Below are 18,788 nucleotides of genomic sequence, written 5' to 3'. Positions count from 1 at the left end.
TATATTTTGTTCTGGGTGGTAGCCCTGAGCCCACAGGAATAGAACAAAAAGAGAGAGGAAGAAAAGAGGCTGACAAGTGAATGTTATTTACGAGGGCTGGTAAGCAAGATTGCTTAACTTAATGTCAGACGTTTTTGACGTTGCTCTAAGTTGTGCATGAAAGAAATTGCAAAGCCTTAGAATTATTTGCCCAAGTGTATTTTTTAAATTTTTTTTTTTCTGACTCTCTGTTTTTTTATACTAGGAATTGAGCTGGATGAAGATGGGTCTCTGGATGGAAACAGTGATTTAACGATTAGAGGGCGTCTGCTATCCCTGGTAGAAAAGGTGACATACCTGAAGAAGAAGCAAGCAGAAAAACCAGTTGAGAGTGACTCCAAAAAGTCCTGTAAGCAGTCTAAGAGGGCACTGGCAAAATGACCCAATGGCTAACACTTAACTCATCCTTTAAACGAATGTTATACTAAATGAGCCAGTGAGATAATTGAGTTTGCAACTTCCAAGAATCAGACTTAAGTAGATGCCCGTAGCTCCCAGCAATAGACAGCAGCGTCAGTCTATGTGTCTAGCAACAGACTGAGAGGTAGCAGCATGATAAGGATGGATAGTCTCCATAGAGAACTAGAAATTTAGGTATTTTGTCAGAGATTATGAAGAGAAAGTTAAAAGGAAGTATGGTAATTTAGCCTTCATATCTAAATATGAGGTTGATTTTCAGATATTATTGCATCAAATTAAATTTAAACGGATATTGTCCTTATATCTTGGTTCTGAAATATTTCCTAAACTGTTATACATTTCTGGTTGATCCATATGCTATTTAAGAATAATGGCTGCTACTCCTTACAACCAAACAAGCACCCTTAGGCTCTGAGTTCCTCGGGCACAGCACTCTGAGTAGGTCTGAGGGATCTAGCCAGCCTACTTTTTACTTCTCTTCTACGACTACATTGATTTTAAGATGCAGCAATGGTTTCTTAATAGCTTTCCCTGAAATAAAAAAAAAATAAACTTATGAAAATTTTTACAGCACTTTTTTTTTCTTACTAACTTACAACAGAAAACCTTTATTCATACAGTTACTTCTAAATTTATTTTTCAATGTCACAGTCACAAATTTGAGTCAAGTTTTCTTTAAAATCAGAGTTCCATACAGTCTCGCTCCATCACCCAGGCTGGAGTGCAGTGGCGCCTTCTCGGCTTACTGCAACCTCCGCCTGCCTGTCTCAGTCTCCTAAGTAGCTGGGATTATAGGCATGCACCAAGACACCTAATTTCTACATTTTTAGTAGAGACTGAGTTTTACCATGTTGGCCAGGCTGGTGTTGAACTCCTGGTCTCAAGCAGTCCACCCACCTCGGCTTCCCAAAGTGCTGGGATTACAGGCGTGAGCCACTGTGCGTGGCCAGAGTTCAACGTTTCTTATGAATCACTTTCTATTATTATGAAGTTTATAATCTTGAGTGATTAAAATGACAGTGTGGTTTTGAGATATAGGGGATTATATTGGCATTTTATTTGCATTTTGTATTTGGTTAAAAATGGTCGTTTTTGTTTTTGCTTAAATAATTTCTAGATGAAAGTAAAACAGCCTATTTTGAAAACCGGTCAGCATATTAATGCTAGGATTAAGTGCCTCATCGTGCACAAATTGGTCACCCCACTTAATTTTGGTAATTTTGCTGTTTATTTGAAAAGATTTGGACATTTCTATTGCTTTTAAATTTACTGTTTCATGTTACATTGCAAAGTAATTTTCTATGTATGTAGTAACTTTTCACTTTAACATAAATTCACAATCAAATCCTTTTGAAGACATTTTAAATGACAAATATGGATACAACTTTAGGTGAAAACATAATTATATGTAGTCACTAGTGCAGATGACTCAACTGAGGAGACAATTGGATAAACAGATACTTTCTGAATGTCCATGACTGAACTTTATAGGGATAAATTATGTCAGGCCTTCTGGGAAGAAAATAATAGAACAAAACAAATAAAAGTAGTAGGACACCTTATATTAATTACCATACCTTCAATTACATATGAATTGCCAATAGTAATTTTGAAAAAGTGATGTAACTATAGCTTATTTAATTATAAGAATGATTTTTAAAGAAAGGTTTGTATATTGTTTTATCCTCGCATGATTGTAACTGATCTGTATTGAAATATGTATCATCCAATGAAGGTTATTTTCTTCAAAGAATATCTAGAGCCTTTTCAAGTCTGATACAAATAGAAATGCCAATTTGGGGGTACAGGATATGGACTTAAAATGTCCAGCTGATTTGTCCTCTCTTATTTTTCTTTTAAAAATTATCCATAATGACCTCGCAGCCACTCTGCAGCAGCTGATCTCTGAGACCATGGTCCGATGGGCTCAGGAGTCTGTCATTGAAGACCCCGAGCTGGTGAGGGCCATGTTTGTGTTGCTCCATCGGCAGTATGATGGCATTGGGGGTCTTGTTCGGGCGCTGCCAAAGACCTACACGATAAATGGTGTGTCTGTGGAGGACACCATCAACCTGCTGGCGTCCCTTGGTCAGATTCGGTCCCTGCTGAGTGTGAGAATGGGCAAAGAAGAAGAGAAGCTTATGATTCGTGGATTAGGGTAAATGATTTAACGACTACAACCCTTTGTCTTATAAATGTTTTCTTTCTAATTTTTATCCCTATAGTAATACAGTAGCTACATTGATAAAAAATGTATTGTCTGGATTATATGATCATTATATTAAATTGTTTTTCTAGAGATAGAAACAAAAGCTAAGTTAGAAAATTGCTCAGTGATGAAACAAGACTAATTTCACAGTGTGGCACACAGCCAATATCTTTCAGTGTTTTTTTTTTTTAAAGTCTCATAGTAATGTACAATAATATATAAAAGCATAGGACAATAAAAACACATTGATCCATAGGTCTATGTGGCATTTAACACATTGAAAAAAGAAATTAAAAATCACATTGAAATCCAAAGTGGGTACTGGGAAATATGAGCAGGAAATGATAAGGAAGCTTGTCTTTATCTACTGGGCCTTGGAAAAAGAAGGGGTACGAGGAACAACTTTTCTGAGAATTCAGCATCATGAGCTTGCATTTCATGTGGATTTGGGGGTTAAGGTTAATGTCCTATATTCAAGAGTGAGGATAAAACAAATATATTTCAGAATATTTACTTACAGACCCTCATTGGAAGACCTTCTAAAATTTTTATGCTACCTGTTAATATATACATTAGGGAGAAGAAAACAGAATTTAGAGAAAAAGAATGGGATGCAATAAGTTGTATTGAGTATACTACTGATTTATACACGTATATATCTAAGCAATCATTAATAATAAGCTTGTGTAGTTTGGAGATTTGAAAGTAAGATGGAAAAATTACCTGTTGAGTCGTGTTCACTACTCAGGTAATGGTACAGCCGAAGCCCAGGCTTTTTTTTTTGTATTGCACTAAAAACCCAGACTCCTCCATGACACAATATATGCATTTAAGAAATCTGCATATGCACCCCCTAAATATCTAAAATATTTTTTAAAATAATTAAAAATAAAGAAAAAATAAGATGGAATCAAAATCATAACAAAGATAAAAATTATGTAAAGCTCTATGATATTCATTAGGAACAATACCTAAACATAAGAATGTAGAACTCTGGAAGATAGGATGTTAAACAGTGATGAGAAGACAAATATTTAGCAGAAAAAAAAGCTAATGTAGTTACACAGATATCAGGATTAAGAGGAGATAATAAAGGTAACTGCTGCATGAATAAAATAGACCAAAAGAAACAATAAAATTGATCAAAGAAACTTAGAGTTAATTCTTTGAAAAAAATGAATAAAATAGAATACAAGGTTTTTTTTTGTTTTGTTTTGTTGTGTTTTTTTTTTTTTTGACAGAACTCAGATATAATCCTGAGGGAAGAAAACAAGTGTATAATGATACAGATTGTTTCATATCATTTCTATACATTTAACTCAGAAAACAATATTGCGTATTGCTCATGGACCTATTAAGTATTTAAAATTATAAAAATGGAGTGAAAGGTTCTATTAAAAATTCATGGTAATTGTTGCACACTAAAAATAAACGTACTAATGGGACAGAAAGGGAAAGCAAAAAAGCCAATTGAGAAAAGCAAATATTATAGTCTTTATAAGTGAATAAGCATAGATAGGTCTTATTTGAGTACTAATATTTAAATCTAACCCGAGGAAGCCTCTCATAAGAAGTTATCTTAATTAACCAAATGACAAAGAAAACCTTCCAGGATATGGAGATCACATTCTTTCTTAACACACAACAGTAATATGTGCCATTACAAAGTAAATCATTCAGTAGTGATAAAACTCAAAAAGCAAAATGCTTCTTTTCATGGTATTCAAAATATTTAACACAAGAGAGATTCTTAGTAAATGACAGCCTGACTGCTGGTTAATTTACCTAAAACTAAAAGCAAATGAGATTTTAAAATCAAGTTACTTCATTCAAAGATTTGAATGAATGAGATAATAAAAAGGAAAAAGCTGCCTTTGTTTACCTTAGTTTGTTCTGGCATGAAATAAGTCAGACCCATATTAGACTCGGGCACCAAGTAGCTTTTCTGACCTATGCCATCTAAAAACCCTCTTCATTAAAAATAATATATACGATCGGGCGCGGTGGCTCAGGCCTGTAATCCCAGCACTTTGGGAGGCCAAGATGGGCGGATCACAAGGTCAGGAGATCAAGACCATCCTGGCTAACACGATGAAACCCCGTCTCTGCTAAAAATACAAAAAAATTAGCCGGACATAGTGGTGGATGCCTGTAGTCCCAGCTACTTGGGAGGCTGAGGCAGGAGAATGGCGTGAACCCGGGAGGCAGAGCTTGCAGTGAGCCGAGATGGCGCCACTGCACTCCAGACTGGGCAACTGAGCGAGACTCCATCTCGGAAAAAAAAAAAAAATATATATATATATATATACACACACACACACACACACACACATATATATATACACACACACACACATATATACACATATATACACACAAAAATCATACTATCCCACTTTCTTGATATAGCCAGAGTAACTAAAGTTTTGCATATGACTAAATGAATAAGTGAATAATTCAACTAAAGGAAACTAATTTGAAGAGAAGTTTCAGTTTTCTTGTAGGCTGTATGTTATATTCTTGCTGTAGATCTGACAAGAAAATGTTTTATAGAAAAGACTCTTGGCATTGATTTGATCTATGTTAAAATAGAAATCAACAGAGCTCTTTATTTGCAGTAAATGATACTTTCTCCTGAACATTATGACCCTTAGGAATACCTTGACACACATATTACAAGAATATGTAATTCAGTAATGATAATATGAGACATTTTAGGTATCACCTAATACTGTTTCTTGAAACTGGATGTCCATTTTAATGAGTTAGATTACTTGTACCTGGACTTCATGTATACTCAGTTTCTCTTGGAGAATTTAAATCCTTTTAACTATTTGTCAGAATGATAATATGAACTTAAAAAGAAATAATACTATTGTAATTATATATACAAATACTGAATGTAGTACTAACAATAGCATATATATGAAAAGCAGAGATACTTATATATGAAGAATATTTATGTAAACATGGTATAACACTAATTCATATTTTTATATAAAAGAAGGTTGGACACATGCATGGTTGGATATCCATAAAATTAGGAATGATGTGTCCAAAATATATTTCATTTTAACTGTTTACATATTTACTATGTTTATTACGATTAAAAAGAATAGACATTTGTCAACCAGTTTTGGTAAATTATCAGTATTTTTTAGGAAAATTCAATTACATTAACTTTTGTGGCTTATTAAATACTGTGATTGCTTTTACTTTTCAGCTTGCATAAAGTATTTCTAAAAGATTTATGAGAAACTTGGTTAACTATTTAAATGTTGCTCTGAGCTTTACCCCACATGTCCGTTGTTGTTTCTAGGGATATTATGAATAACAAGGTGTTTTACCAGCACCCTAATCTCATGAGGGCACTGGGGATGCATGAGACTGTGATGGAGGTCATGGTGAACGTCCTTGGAGGTGGAGAGTCCAAGGTAAAGTCTTTGATTCCTGAGATGCTATTTAGTGCTATTTAGTATCATCTCCTGGAGTATATAGATAGCAGATTCTTTTTTTTTTTTTTTTTTTTTTTTTTTTGAGACAGAGCCCAGGCTGGAGTGCAGTGGCCCGATCTAGGCTCACTGCAAGCTCTGCCTCCCGGTTCCCGCCATTCTCCTGCCTCAGCCTCCCGAGTAGCTGGGACTACAGGCGCCCGCCACCATGCCCAGCAATTTTTTGTATTTTTAGTAGAGACCGGGTTTCACCGTGTTAGCCAGGATGGCCTCGATCTCCTGACCTCATGATCTGCCCGCCTTGGCCTCCCATAGTGCTGGGATTACAAGCCTGAGCCACCACACCTGGCCCAGATTGCAGGTTCTTAACGAGAATTTCTTAAATCCTCTTAGGGTGACTGTTTTTAAAGAATACTTTTTGAAAAAAAAAAAAACACACCTTAGAGAGTTGAACGTACTGTTAGTTTTTTTTTTTTTTTTTTACTTGATTTTGTTAAAAAATTTCCTGTCTTATGCTGTGTAATTTTTGGCCTTCTAAATTATTCTCCTTTAGGGGATATTTAGAAACTGAAGTGTCTCATTTAGGGGATATTTAGAAACTTAGAAACATAAAAATTACTCTATGTATTAATTTATTTTAAAATTTTGAATTGTAAGTCAGTTCCCATCATGTTACCAGTACATGGCACAAGCATGTTCTTCAGACTCAGCCGTCCTCCATGATACCGACATTGGTTGGTTTCACTTAATTTCCAATCCAGATTGAGATTTGATGGTAATACTCTTGGATGTATTTGTTGTAGAATTCTAAAGTGAACTTTTTTTTCTTTTTCTTTTTTTTTTTTTTTTTTTGATACGGAGTCTCGCTCTGTCGCCCAGGCTGGAGTGCAGTGGCCGGATCTCAGCTCACTGCAAGCTCCACCTCCCGGGTTCACGCCATTCTCCTGCCTCAGCCTCCCGAGTAGCTGGGACTACAGGTGCCGCCACCTCCCCCGGCTAGTTTTTTGTATTTTTTAGTAGAGACGGGGTTTCACAGTGTTAGCCAGGATGGTCTCGATCTCCTGACCTTGTGATCCACCCGTCTCGGCCTCCCAAAGTGCTGGGATTACAGGCTTGAGCCACTGCGCCCGGCCATCTTGAGATGGAGTCTTGCTCTATGGCCTAGGCTGGAGTGCAGTGGTGCGATCTTGGCTTACTGCAACCTTCGCCCGTGGAAGCACAGCTGATAGTGGTAGTGAGGCATCACAAAGGAATCTGCCTTTCACCTTTGAGAATAGGGTAATAAATCAATTTCTGATCTAACCCATTGATGTTAATGAAGTTTCTGAATTAGTGCCAGGCTTGATTTTCACTGACTCAGGGATGAGGCGAGTCATAGTCTGCTGCACATTTGAAGATCTTCAGTATCTGAAGTTTGGCCCACACATGAACACACGGGGATTGAGGATGTGATTGAGACCTCAACATCTGAATTCAATTTTATAAAGATCATTTGCTTTCAGCAGCTAATGGCATGCTTTTTCTGTAGGAAATCACCTTTCCCAAGATGGTGGCCAACTGTTGCCGTTTTCTCTGTTACTTCTGTCGTATAAGTAGGCAGAATCAAAAAGCTATGTTTGACCATCTCAGTTATTTACTGGAAAACAGCAGTGTTGGTCTTGGTAAGTAAATGACTTTTATTTCATCTTTAAGGTCAAAAAATAATATACATATTACATTTAAAAAGCAAAAACGTTTGGTTAAAAAATGGGCAATGGACCTGAATAGACATTTCACCAAAGAGGTCATACAGTTTGCCAGTAGGTATATGAAAAAATGCTCACTATCACTCATCATCAGCACAGTGCAAACTGAAACCACAGTGAGCTATCACCTCACACCTGTTAGAATGTCTGTTATTGAAAAGACAGAACATAATAAGTGTTGGCGAGGGTGTGGAGAAAAGGGAACCCTTATACATGTTGGTGGGAATGTAAATTACTACAGCCATTTTAGAAAACATTAAGGAGATTCCTCAAAAAATTAAAAATAGAACTACCATATGATCAAACAGTTTTACTTCTGGATATATATATCCAAAAGCAGTGAATAATCAGTATGTCAAAGAGATACGTGTACTTCCATGGTCATTGCAGCATTATTCACAATAGCTGAGATACGGAATCAACCTATGTGTTTATCAGTGGATGAATGGATAGGAAAAATGTGGTATTTATTCACAATGGAACGCCATTTGGCCTTAAAAACGAGAGGGAAAGCCTGTCATTTTCCACAACATGGATGAATCTGGAGGATATTACATTACATGAAATAAGCTATGTGTAGAAATACAAATACTGCATGATCTTACTTTCATGTGGGCTCTAAAATCAAAGTCGAACTCATAGAAACAGAGAGTAGAATGAGGTTACCAGGTTTGGGGAAGAGTCGTTGGGGAGATGTTCAAGGATACAAAATTTCAGTTAGATAGAAGGAATAAGTTCAAAAACTATTATACAGCATGGTGACTGTAGTTAATGTATAATATTCTTGAAAATCACTGCCAGAGTAGATTTTGAGTGTTTTCACCGCAAAAAACAAAAGAGTATGTGAGGTAATACATATGTTAACTAGCTCAACTGAGTCATTCCATAAAGTGTACATATATTTAAAAACATGTACACAATATATACAATTTTTGTCAATTAAAAATACTTAAAAATTAAACTTTAAATCGTTATAGATTAATACACTGTAGATGGTGTTTAGAAATTAAATTTTAAGAGGTAGGGTATTTTTATATGGAGTTTATAGATACAGCACAATCCAGGTTATATTTCATCCTCATTTGAATTAACAGCCTCCCCAGCTATGAGAGGTTCAACACCACTGGATGTGGCTGCAGCTTCGGTGATGGATAATAATGAACTAGCATTAGCTCTGCGTGAGCCGGATCTGGAAAAGGTCAGCAATGTTCCTACCCTGTGTGTTTGTCTGAATTATGCTTTTCCATAGTTCTTTCTCAATATTTTAAATATAACTAAGGTTGGTGCAGAAGTCATTGTGGTTTTGCAGTGTGACAGTATGGCCAAAACCACAATTAATTTTGCACCAACACAATATGTTCTAGTGATATTAGAATTAAAGTATAATTTACATTGCACACTATATAATGTTATATATTACATTGTATATAATTCTACTACAGATTATATTGTAGTTAGAAGTTATGAAGAATAATACATTTGAAAAAATGAGTTTTTTCTGATCACAAACATTTTTCTATGGAACGAAAAGCAACGTTCTGTGTCTGTATTCTTATGTGTTTTTGTCTTTTCATGATATCTGCTTCCACTTTTGACTTAATCATACACTTCAGTTTTTAAAAAGGCTATTTTGACATCTCATATGTACATTTTATATCACATATACTTTATTCCAGCACAAAGCATCAGCGATATAGTAAAGCCATGCACTCTAAGGATATTAAGCCACATGTGTGTATACCAGCATTTAGAGAAACTTTCCCTGTATTGTAGTTGCAATAGCATTCCAAGTAGTCACCTGATTTTTTTTCCTTGCTCCCCTGGAATCTGTTCTTTCCTTATCAGCCAAAGTGACCCTCTTAAAAAGATCATGCCAATCTTCCATCCAGTACTCCCCAAAGGCTTTCTATCTCACTCCCAGTAAAAACCAAAGATGATACAATAGCTCCTACATCATCTGATCCTACATACCAGCCTGATTTCATCTCCTACAGGTCTCCTGCACTCTCTTCTTTGCTTCAGCCACACTTGTCCCCTTGCTGTAGCTGGAACACGCCAGCTGAGCACAGCCTCAGGGTCTTTGCCACCTGCTAGTCCAACCATCTGCAACATCCTTACCCAAGATACCATCATGGCTCTTTGTAGGCATTCTTTCAGTCAATGCTCTAAAGTCACCCTCTTGATCAGCTCTTCCATATCCATGCTATGTAAAATTGAAACCTTTTCTCCACTTCCTTAAACTCTTCCTGTTTCCTCTACTGCTTTATTTTCAACCACTGGAGATGTAAATATTTGTGTATTATATACACAAATATATACTTTTGTTTTATTTATATTTATATACAAATGTATACTTTTATTTATATTTATATAAACTTATTTTTTAATTATTAATATATTTAATCAAATTCTATGTAGTTATGTATTTTTAAAAATTCATCTCCTACTATAGTGTCAAGCCAGGGAGGTGAGAGTGGTTTTTCCTCTACTGTTAACTGCTTTGTCCCCACTTTAGAGAACAGCGTCAGCACTGGGTAGACACTTAGTGCATGGCTGTTGAAGACATGAAAGAGTGAAACTCTTCCCCAAATCCTCCTGACGTACCAGTCCAGGATCATGAAGTCTTGCATCTCTGAGGCACCTCAGGACATGTTTCCCCCATATCGTACTTAAAATCTTTTAATCTACACACTCATTAAAATGGCTAATGCTAATGAGGTTGGTAATACCAAATGCTGAGAAGGACAAGGAGCAGCTAGAAGTCTCTTCTACTTCTGTCATGATGAGTAATGGTACAGCCAGTGTGGAAAGCAGTTTGGCAGTCCCTTAACAAATTAAACATAAACCTACCATAGACTATACACCTAGGATTTCCACTGCTAAGAATTTACCCAGTAGAAAGGAAAATATATGTCCACACAAAGACTTGGGCGTGAATGTTTATAACAGTTTTATTCATCATAGCCAAAAACCACAAACAACTTGAATACCGATCATCAATGTATTAGCTGATAAATAACACTGTGATATATCCATATATGGTGAAATGTCATCCCACAATAAAAAAGAATGAAGAACTGGCATGTGCTACAATGTGAATGAATCCCAAAATCATATGCTGAGTGAAAGAAGCCAGCCACAGAAAGATACGTGCTGCATTGTTGCATGTACACGTGTTCTGGAAAATGCAAGATAAATTGTAATGAGAGAAAACAGATCGTCTGGGACTAGGTGTGTGGGGAGAAAGGGACTGCAGAGGGCCAAGGGAGCTCTGAGGAGTGACGGCAGTGTTCTGCATCTTGATTATGGTGTGTTTTCACAGATGACAACATCTTTCAAAGCTCGTTGAATTTCTACTTCAAGTAGATGATTTTATTGTACATTGGTTCTCTTGCTTCGCTATAGTTGATATAAAACATTTTTAGCTCTATTACTTATTTATTTTTGAAACTGATTTAACATGAGCTGGATATAACTCAATTTGCTTGACAAGTTGCTCCTCTAACAGTCTTCCTTCCATTGATAATGACTTCTCTAGGGATTTCTTTTAAAATTGAATTTCTTATGAAATATTGTAGAGGACCAACATTCCTATAAAACAGAAATATTTTAAGAGGAAAGGCCAGGCAAAAATATTTTATGTGCTCATTGCATCAATACTGAAAAATGGGTTGTCTTATCAAAAATGTCCTGGACATTGAAACCTTGGCTAAAAAAGTAAAAGTAACTTGCTCAAAATGAGGTGTTTGGTAAATGCTGCACATCTGATTTGAACCAAGGATATTGGACTGTACTCTTGGGTTTTGCTCTCTCTATGTATTTTCTCACACCTGCTTCCCCATTAAATTGATATATCATTTTGGAAACAATTTATATCTTTAAAATACCTTTGCATCTCAGATAGATCTTTTCATATTGTGGGTGGATTCAGTTTTTACATTGCACCAGAGGTCATTAGACATGTTTGCAGTTTATGACTTTGATAGGTAAGGGTCTCAAAGTAAATACTATAAAATTCAGAAATATTTTTCTTTCATAGTTTTACACATAATCCTGCAGCTCTTACCCCACTCAGACAGACTTGGTTGCCCTGTCTGAGACAGTAATTGTGGGTGGATATATACAGCAGGCACTGCAGGTAATTGCGGGTGGATGTATACAGCAGGCACTGTGGGTAATTGTGGGCGGATGAAAACAGCAGGCACCGTGGGGTGAGGCTGCTGCTTTATTGTCTCCAATGTGTTTAAGGAGATGGTGCAAGTAAAACAGCAACTGGAGCCAATCCATGAGTCGTGAGCCCCAGGCACATGCATTTGTGGCATTCATTAAAATGAATGTCTGCTTAGAGAAAGCTTAAAAAAACCAAAGCTTATGGTAGGATCGTAAATATGTTTATTATGATGCCACTTTATGACGATATTTAAATATTTCTGAAGTCTAAGGTTTTACTAAAGGGAGTTGAAGTATATTATCATGATAGCAAAAAGAACTTGCAAAAATGCATTTGTTTAAAAGCATCCTTTGAGGATGTCATTTATTGTATCCAATGTAAGCATCTAATGACTTTTCCTCCAAGGGATAACTCTTGGTTAATCATGTTGTTTGCAGGTAGTTCGTTACTTGGCTGGTTGTGGACTGCAAAGTTGCCAGATGCTGGTGTCTAAGGGTTATCCAGACATTGGGTGGAATCCAGTTGAAGGAGAGAGATATCTTGACTTTCTCAGATTTGCTGTCTTCTGCAATGGTAGGACTCGTTTTCTTGAGGTCTTTGGGGTTATTATTAAAACTGCATAGAGACGTGTATATATAATAAGGATTCATCTCAGCACTTTCATGAAGTATTAGTAAAGAAATCACATATTTTATAATCGATAGGGTTTTATCACAGTAACCACTTATAATACAATATTTGTTTATATACTTCTTTCCTTATTTAAATTAAATTTTTAAGCACATAAGTTCTCATAAATTTTTTATTTTGAATTCCAATAATAGTTTGGATTATGACATCATTCTATCATAATAACAAGGTAGTGAGAATCAATAGTTTATGCCTCCATAAGACTTTACTCTGAAAATTTGTAAGGCAAGAAAAGAAATTTACTGTGTCTTGTATACCCAAAGCTAGTAATTTGGGTTACATTTTGGCTCTATCAGTATATTGTTGGATTTTAGTTATTATTATGCATAGGAAATGATTAGTAGAACATTTTTTTGTTCAGAACTTCCATATGATCATATTTGTTTACTTATCTTCCCCATTCTACTTTAGGGGAGAGTGTGGAGGAGAATGCAAATGTCGTGGTGAGATTGCTCATTCGGAGGCCTGAGTGTTTTGGTCCTGCTTTGAGAGGAGAAGGTGGGAATGGGCTTCTTGCAGCAATGGAAGAAGCCATCAAAATCGCCGAGGATCCTTCTCGAGATGGTCCCTCACCAAATAGCGGATCCAGTAAAACACTGTAGGTCTAATATACACACCCTCACGAGTGATCCATACTACTTGATGTGAAATTTTACAAAATATATTCTGCATCCTATGAATTGTAATATAACTTGTGGTGCTGAAGATTTCTCCCTTTGAAAACATAATGTCTTAGATTCGGAAGAATGAATGGAATTTGATGCCGGAATAGGTCAAATGAACAAAGAGAGCTGAAGAAGATGGTGTCGATTTAGCTGAGGGAAATCTAGGTTGTAGGAGATGCGTCTTATGAATTTTCCCAGGGGAGCTTGGACTAGAGTTTAGTGGGAAGGTAGTTAGAAGGAGATTTTATGATTAGAAAGAGACCTTTCTCAAATAAAAGGGGGACTTGGCTAAACGGGTATAGTGGTAAAATCAAGAAAAGGTGTCATTCTGAGGAACGTAATGCTTGGTTGAGGTATAGGAGACAGATACGGGAAGCAGTCACTATCTTACATTTATCTGTAGCTATACATTGTTGACACTAGATTCCAGTAATCGACATAAGTAAATCCAAGTGTGATGCTTATTTGTGTAGGTGAATGTCCTCCAGCGAGGGGTCATGCATCTACACTGCTAGTGCCTCTGGTAAAGATATAACATAGGGCTTTATTGAGGCACATTTCTAAACAAAGAAACGACAGAGTGAATGCAATTCTGCAAATTCCTTTGTCTTTTACATGTAAACTGGGCATAGATGTTCCATGTACGCCATAGCCAGATTTGCAGACTGGGAGCACTCCCAGAGCAAGAATGAGCATTCCCCACCACACACACGCACATACCATGCGACATGCTTATCAATTGGCCATGAAGGAACTAGGGAGCTCTTAGGTTCTCCCGGTAGTAGAAAATGTATCCAGACACCTCTGGCCCAGGACCACACTAGCAAGGGTAGACCTGAGGGCCTCACGGACAGCCTTGCATGCCCAGGAATGAGGCTGTCATTTGAGGGCTCACTGTCACTCTGCAGACTGCTATATTCAGTGGGGACAGCTGTCTGCTGAGTTACCAAGGAGGAAGGATGTGAGCCTCCAGGGCCGTCCAGATTTGGCTCTCATCAGCAAGAGAACATGTAATTAGATTTTCCCTATGGAGATGGGGAGGGAGATATGTTGGATTCTTTGGCAGGGGTTGCAGGAGGTTGAGTAGCTGGTACAGAGGTAGGTGAGCAAGTGCAATAACATATATAAAGTACTTTGGGCAAAGCACTGTACTGGATGCCTTACAAGTGACCTTATATGACATCTTGGTCACCCTTTCTCTACATGTGTGCCATTTATAGAAATAGTCCAAGCTCACACATCCTTCTATCAGTTATTTTCTTTGTTAATACACTACCACTAGAAAGGAAAAGAACCTATCAAATGAGCAATTCCTCCTTTTCCCTTCAAAGAAATCTTAATACTAAAATTTCCACAGATGTGTTATTGGTGTTAGAATCTCAAGTTTGATCTTTAACCAGTTGTTATTTTCCCTTAAAAACGTCAAGCTCTCCATTTATACCATATATGAAATGTATCAGAAGAATAATGGGTTACCTAGTAGTCCCTTTCCTTGGAGAGATATGTAATAAACATGAAATGTCAGTTATCTCATTTGCTTTCTCTTTCTTTTGAAACATTCATGGAAGTGATACAGAGGAGGAGGAAGATGACACTATCCACATGGGGAACGCGATCATGACCTTCTATGCAGCTTTGATTGACCTCTTGGGACGCTGTGCACCAGAGATGCATGTGAGTTCCTGGGGGTTCAGGAGCGGCAATCCTGATTTCTCTATATTAAGACATCTATAGCTGGCAAAGAGCATAATAGCATCCAAAACCAATAATCTTCATGCTCCATTAAAAATAATAGCTGCAGTCTAATTGCTGAACAAGTGTTTGTTTAGTTGGAAATGTCTTGTTGGTTGTAAAAATTAGTAATGGGATTTCAGTGCAAGTCATTAATAGAGTACTTAAGTTACTCATATATCTCTGAAACTCATACAGCCTCCCACATTTTAAGAAGAAAAGAACATATTTTCTCTATGCAATTTCCTCTTCTGTTATAGTGCATGCAGAAAGCAACTGCTCCTACCAAAAGTTATTTTCTTTTGTGTATTTAGCTCTATGTGTTTGCCATTGTTTTAGGGGAAAGTGAGGGGGAAAGTGTAGGGGGTGGATATTAAGAGCTATTTAGACCATATAAATTAGTGTTTTCTTTCTTTCTCTCTTTCTTGCTTTCTTGCTTTCCTTTTTTTTTTTTATATTGAGACAAGGTCTTGCTCTGTCTCCCAGGCTGGAGTGCAGTGGCATGGTCTCAGCTCACTGCAATCTCCGCCTCCCAGGTTCAAGTGATTTTTTTTTTTTTTTTTTTTTTTTTTTTTTTTTTGAGACGGAGTCTCGCTCTGTCGCCCGGGCTGGAGTGCAGTGGCCGGATCTCAGCTCACTGCAAGCTCCGCCTCCCGGGTTTACGCCATTCTCCTGCCTCAGCCTCCCGAGTAGCTGGGACTGCAGGCGCCCGCCACCTCGCCCGGCTAGTGTTTTGTATTTTTTAGTAGAGACGGGGTTTCACCATGTTAGCCAGGATGGTCTCGATCTCCTGACTTGGTGATCCACCCGTCTCGGCCTCCCAAAGTGCTGGGATTACAGGCTTGAGCCACCGCGCCCGGCCGGTTCAAGTGATTTTTTAGGACTATAGGCACCCGCCACCATACTCAACTGATTTTTGTATTTTTAGCAGAGACGGGGTTTTACCATCTTGGCCAGGCTGGCCTAGAACTCCTAACCTCAAGTGATCCAACCGCCTCGGCCTCCCAAAGTGCTGGGCTTACAGCTATGAGCCAGTGTACCCAGCCTAGATTAGTGTTTTCTGAAACTTTTTGACCCAAATGAAATTAAAGTTTCATGGAATAATACTTTTACTCTGTAATACATTCTGATATTTTGTCTTTATTTTATTGTGGTTGATTCTGTATTATTCTACTAGATTCATAAAAAATAAAAATAAAAAAAAAAAAAATCCTGGCCCAGGGCCCAAAACATTCATTTCCAGATCTCCTAAAGGGAAATAAACCCAGAGTTTGAGAGTTTGAAGCACATTGATTGGTGCTGGGGTAGTTAGAACTGTAAGGATATTTCTAAAGTGGGATGAGCAAGAAGCCAGGGCTTTCTTACAAAGCACCTTTCTCTCTACCCTTATTATCTATATTTCTTCTGGTTTTGGTGGGTTTCTTTGTGTAGTTTAGGTCTTTCATACCCAGAGGTTAAAACTTCCTTGATGTACTCTTTTCTTGTGAACAGAGAGGAATCACAGGATAGAGAAATGTTAGAATGTTAGAAAACTGGAGTCTGATTTTTATAAAAATTTAAACTTTGCCACTAGTAAGATTTTTTCATCTTAGTAAATGGAAACAGAGACTATTAAAAATTTCTATGCTGGAGGTGATTACTGACAACAACAACAACAAAAAAAACTTGCTCACAATATTTGTTCTTTTTCCCATCTCAGAAAAACACGTCAGCGAAACAAAGAGAAAGTATACTAATAAATAGAAGTTTTCATTCTGTTCTATTAATGGGGGAAAAACTAAGTGAAGTAATAAGGGACCAACTTTGACATTTCTGAAATTTATGCATCTTCACAACTATTATTTGAGGCCTTCTATGTGCCAGAAATTGTGCTTGCGTTTCACACCCTGTAATGAGGTAAACAGATGCACATCCCGGCTCTGCAAGCCGAGTCTGTCCTGAAGACTTGCTGAGATTCTTGATTGTATCTTCATCTACAGTCATCCTGGGTACTTCATGTCAGTCTAAAAAAACTGTTGGGATTTATGTTCATCATTTCCTCCACATTATAAATCCAGCCTTGGGAGAAATCAGGGTCAAAGACCGATGGATATGCAATTCATTTCTTAGCACAAAGCAAGAAAGAAGCTAATTCCATCATAAATATTAGTATATGTTCAGTCTAATGATAATTTTGTTTGTATTATTACTCATGTTATTGATAGGTATTTACGTGTAATTTTGGAAAGTAAACTTTTGTAAACACGTCAGATTCTCAATATATCTTAACAGTCCCCAAAAGGATAAAAACTGTTGTCCTAATGGATGAACCAACTGGCCTAGACCATAGTATAAATAATTTGGTGTATGCTGAAGTCAATGAAAACTGTGTGAGCAAGTAAATATCCACAGGTAAGCCAGAGACTAATTCTGAGAGAGGCATAACTTTATACGTATACTGATCAGAAAATTATTTTGGACTTGGATTCCCATACTTCAGATTTCCTGGACAGAATTGTAACATTGATATCACAAAGTTGTTCTAATGTTTTCTTTTTTGTTTTTCCTCCTGTATAGTTGATTCATGCTGGTAAGGGAGAAGCCATCAGAATTAGGTCTATTTTGAGATCCCTAATTCCCTTGGGAGATTTGGTGGGCGTTATCAGCATCGCTTTTCAGATGCCAACAATAGCCAAAGGTAAGGCCAACTTCAGTAGGACATCCTAATTCAGTAGGATGTTGGATGACATCATGTTCTAAATGATGTTTTCCGTACTCAACATCCCAACCTCTCCGCTTCCTAAATTATGTCTATACTACTTAAATTTCTTTTTATAAAAAAGCTATAAAGTATATATTTTATAATTTTTTTCCTTTTTTTTTTTGAGATGGAGTCTCGCTCTGTAGCCCAGGCTGGAGTGCAGTGGTGCGATCTCGACTCACTGCAAGCTCCGCCTCCTGGGTTCAAGCAATTCTCCTGCTTCAGCCTCTTCAGTAGCTGGGACTACAGGCACCTGCCACCACACCTGGCTAATTTTTTGTATTTTTAGTAGAGATGGGGTTTCACCATGTTCGCCAAGACGGTCTGGATCTCCTGACCTCGTGATCCGCCCGCCTCGGCCTCCCAAAGTGCTGGGATTACAGGCGGGAGCCACCACACCCGGCCTTTTCTCCATTATTTTTAAAGCTGTGTTTGCTTTGAGATTTTAATTCTCTTTTATATGACATTTCAGACAGCTTCCAGAAAAGCGGAAATATGCACCACCTCCACTGTCTCATGTCATGCCTTCTATCATTGGTCGCATGCTCTTCTTTCTTGACCTCAGTTCCTTAGTTCATGCGTTTTCGTAGTTTTCATTGTCACTTTCTTGTAATGCTTTTCTATTAAAAACAATGATGATAGCTTTTGACTTAGAGATTTTAAAGTCCCATCTGTTAAAAAGAGTGTTTTGTTTGCTTGTTTGTTTTTGTTTTTGTTTTTTATTTTTTAGATGGAGTCTCACTCTGTCGCCCAGGCTGGAGTGCAGTGGTGCAATCTCCGCTCACTGCAATTTCCACCTTCCAGGTTCAAGCGATTCTCCTGTCTCAGCCTCCCAAGTGGCGGGGACTAGAGGTGCTCACCACCACGCTGAGCTAATTTTTTGTGTTTTTAGTAGAGACTGGATTTCACCATGTTAGCTAGGATGG

General features: G+C 37.4%; 1 protein-coding gene across 1 annotated transcript in view; it reads left to right on the top strand.

Moving 5' to 3' along the window:
- Positions 1–18,788, top strand: part of RYR2 (ryanodine receptor 2) — a 557,611-nt gene that overhangs the window by 346,789 nt on the left and 192,034 nt on the right. The window contains exons 40-48 of the mRNA XM_031934901.1: positions 245–388; positions 2,344–2,617; positions 5,988–6,102; positions 7,649–7,781; positions 8,960–9,072; positions 12,474–12,609; positions 13,138–13,324; positions 14,960–15,065; positions 17,679–17,799. Of these exons, the coding sequence (XP_031790761.1) occupies positions 245–388; positions 2,344–2,617; positions 5,988–6,102; positions 7,649–7,781; positions 8,960–9,072; positions 12,474–12,609; positions 13,138–13,324; positions 14,960–15,065; positions 17,679–17,799 (1,329 nt within the window). The remainder of the gene's footprint in view (positions 1–244; positions 389–2,343; positions 2,618–5,987; positions 6,103–7,648; positions 7,782–8,959; positions 9,073–12,473; positions 12,610–13,137; positions 13,325–14,959; positions 15,066–17,678; positions 17,800–18,788) is intronic.

Source organism: Piliocolobus tephrosceles, chromosome 1 (genome assembly GCF_002776525.5).
Source record: "Piliocolobus tephrosceles isolate RC106 chromosome 1, ASM277652v3, whole genome shotgun sequence".
NCBI classification, from domain to species: domain Eukaryota; kingdom Metazoa; phylum Chordata; class Mammalia; order Primates; family Cercopithecidae; genus Piliocolobus; species Piliocolobus tephrosceles.
This window is presented reverse-complemented; position numbering and strand designations above follow the sequence as displayed.